General features: G+C 35.8%; 1 protein-coding gene across 1 annotated transcript in view; it reads right to left on the reverse strand.

The window, feature by feature from the left end:
- Positions 1 to 1,714, reverse strand: part of LOC106867539 (uncharacterized) — a 32,477-nt gene extending 30,763 nt beyond the window's left edge. The window contains exon 1 of the mRNA XM_014912437.2: positions 1,064 to 1,714. Coding sequence (XP_014767923.1) covers positions 1,064 to 1,541 — 478 coding nt within the window. The 5' untranslated portion in view covers positions 1,542 to 1,714. The remainder of the gene's footprint in view (positions 1 to 1,063) is intronic.
- Between the last annotated feature and the right edge of the window lie 549 nt (positions 1,715 to 2,263).

Below are 2,263 nucleotides of genomic sequence, written 5' to 3' on the forward strand. Positions count from 1 at the left end.
ATAGGTACATTGGTGACGAGGTGGATTTGTATTGATTGGAATGTAGTCAGGGCCTCAAAGAGAAATTTTATGCAACAAAACAGCACCGTTTCCGGCCCCTGAAGTGGAACCTTCTCCATGTTCAAGTTAGTTGTGATTATTTTCTTTTAGAGAGAGCGTGTGTGGGGGGGATGGGATCGTCAGTTGATCACAGACTCCTCCTTCACTCTTTTAGCCTCTTATACGTTCCCTCTTATACCTCCCTCTTATACGCTCAATTTTCTATATCCATCAGGATTACTCTTTTTGCCAGCTTAGTGAACTGAAGCATCGTGAAATGAAGTGCTTTGTTCCAGAACACAACGTATGGGTCAAGGAATTGAAACTACAATCTTTGATCATGAGTCCAGCACCCTAACCACTAACCACGTTAGTTCAAGTGCGTATACTGATTGAAGATTTGATATATGTTTTGTCTATAAACATTTGTGAAGACTTTAAAACGGTTACACATAGAGTTAAGTTATATAAATAACTCTGTAAAACCTCTTAATAAATATGAGGAATATCCAAATCCAGACATCATTTTTGCTTAACTATTAATTAAGGAACTGGTAAAATGATACCAATTTTAAAAACATTCCGTCAGAATTTAAGTTAAGAAATTCGCTAAAAATGTGAATTTGTTGTTCAGCAAGTCCGAGTTTGGAAATAACTAGTTTAAAATAACTTGATTTGTACCAGATTTGAAAGCACGTAATACGCACTTTTTTCCCCAAAACTAATCTCAAAAAATTACTATGGGTCCTACACGCAAAGTAAAGCCTCCCATAAGGTTTGCTGCACTAAAAACATTTTTTTCCCGAATGTGTGCTGCTGAAGTTGGGAATGCGTTTAATATACCCGTGAGTCATTTATGCCATTAAATAAAGGAATTCATTTTACTAATCAAATGTGATAGAAAACAAACTGATTATAGAATACCAAAACTGACAATATAGATATCCTTTCATGCAGAGAAAGTCAAGGATTCCTAACACTGTTTCCAAGAGAACGAATTAAAAATATAACCTTATTTACTTACTGTATGTAAATGGTCTGCCCAAGCTTTTTCTTTCAAAACTTGTCTTCATATCATGTCCCACATCACTGATAGTATCAACACTACTCTGCCTTGATCTCCGTAAAGTATCTTTCAGCTTACAACGATATTCTCCATCTTTAAGATTTCTGCTGCAATTGCTTAACTCACAGCTATGTCCGAATCCAACTATTTGGTTTACAAAAGAAGTACTCCCATCGTAAGTTGGCATGTCTTCACTGAAGCTAGCTCTGCGACTTGTTTCGTGGCTTCCTTTCCACACAACATGGTTCCAACCATTTACATCGCCGCATAGAAATGCTGCGTTATTCGGTCGTGGGTCCATTCGTACTAAGTTGGACTCAGGTGAAATGTTGGCATAGACAATATTTTCTTGGTTCCGTAATGTAGATCTTTGGCTTATTTTACCAGGCGTAACACCTGCTTTAAAATTGCTTGCACTAGATGCACCAGTTCCCATTTCAAATATTTTGTTTTCTATTTTATTATAGCTGAGAAGTGTGGTTAAGTTTAAGTTTCTGGTTTGCTCTGAAAGAAATAAAAACGAACGTCCGTGTTGAAGAGTAAATTCCGAATGAGAGCTATTCGGACCGATTCACAAAGTATTCGAATACCTCACGTGTCAACTCTGCTGAGCTCCGTTGTCCAACTGAAACAACAAGTTAAAACACGTGAGAAGTACAAATTATTTTGTCAACACGACAGACTAAAACAAGTAATTCATTCGTTGATTTGTGTTTTGGTTTGAAGCAAGAGTAACATGACAATTGAACGTGGGAAAATAGTCCGAGTAATGCTTGTTATTGCTTTTAAAACAAACTAATTTTAATATCAAGTTTAAAGATGGGAAAAAAATAGGAAAGATTTTTTAATGAAGTCTTTAGTAGGAAGTGTAGAGAGTAGAAAACGAGGAAAGAAACGTGATAGGAAAATTTTCATTTTTCCATCTTCTACATTTTCTGGACAACATACTAGAAACTACATAACATGCTGTTAGCGTTGTAAAGCATGTTTTAGGTTAAAATATTTTCTCGCCACTGTAGCATATTTCTAAAGATCAGAATAGATACTTATTGAAACAGAGATAACTGAAGAGATTGATGAGTATAGGGGCTAGTTATGTAGTTCATTGTTTGGGTGCAATTAAACAGATAATTTCAGAATAGGTAACCTTGTTGGTTT

The sequence above is a fragment of the Octopus bimaculoides genome, chromosome 5, assembly GCF_001194135.2.
Source record: "Octopus bimaculoides isolate UCB-OBI-ISO-001 chromosome 5, ASM119413v2, whole genome shotgun sequence".
Lineage (NCBI taxonomy): Eukaryota > Metazoa > Mollusca > Cephalopoda > Octopoda > Octopodidae > Octopus > Octopus bimaculoides.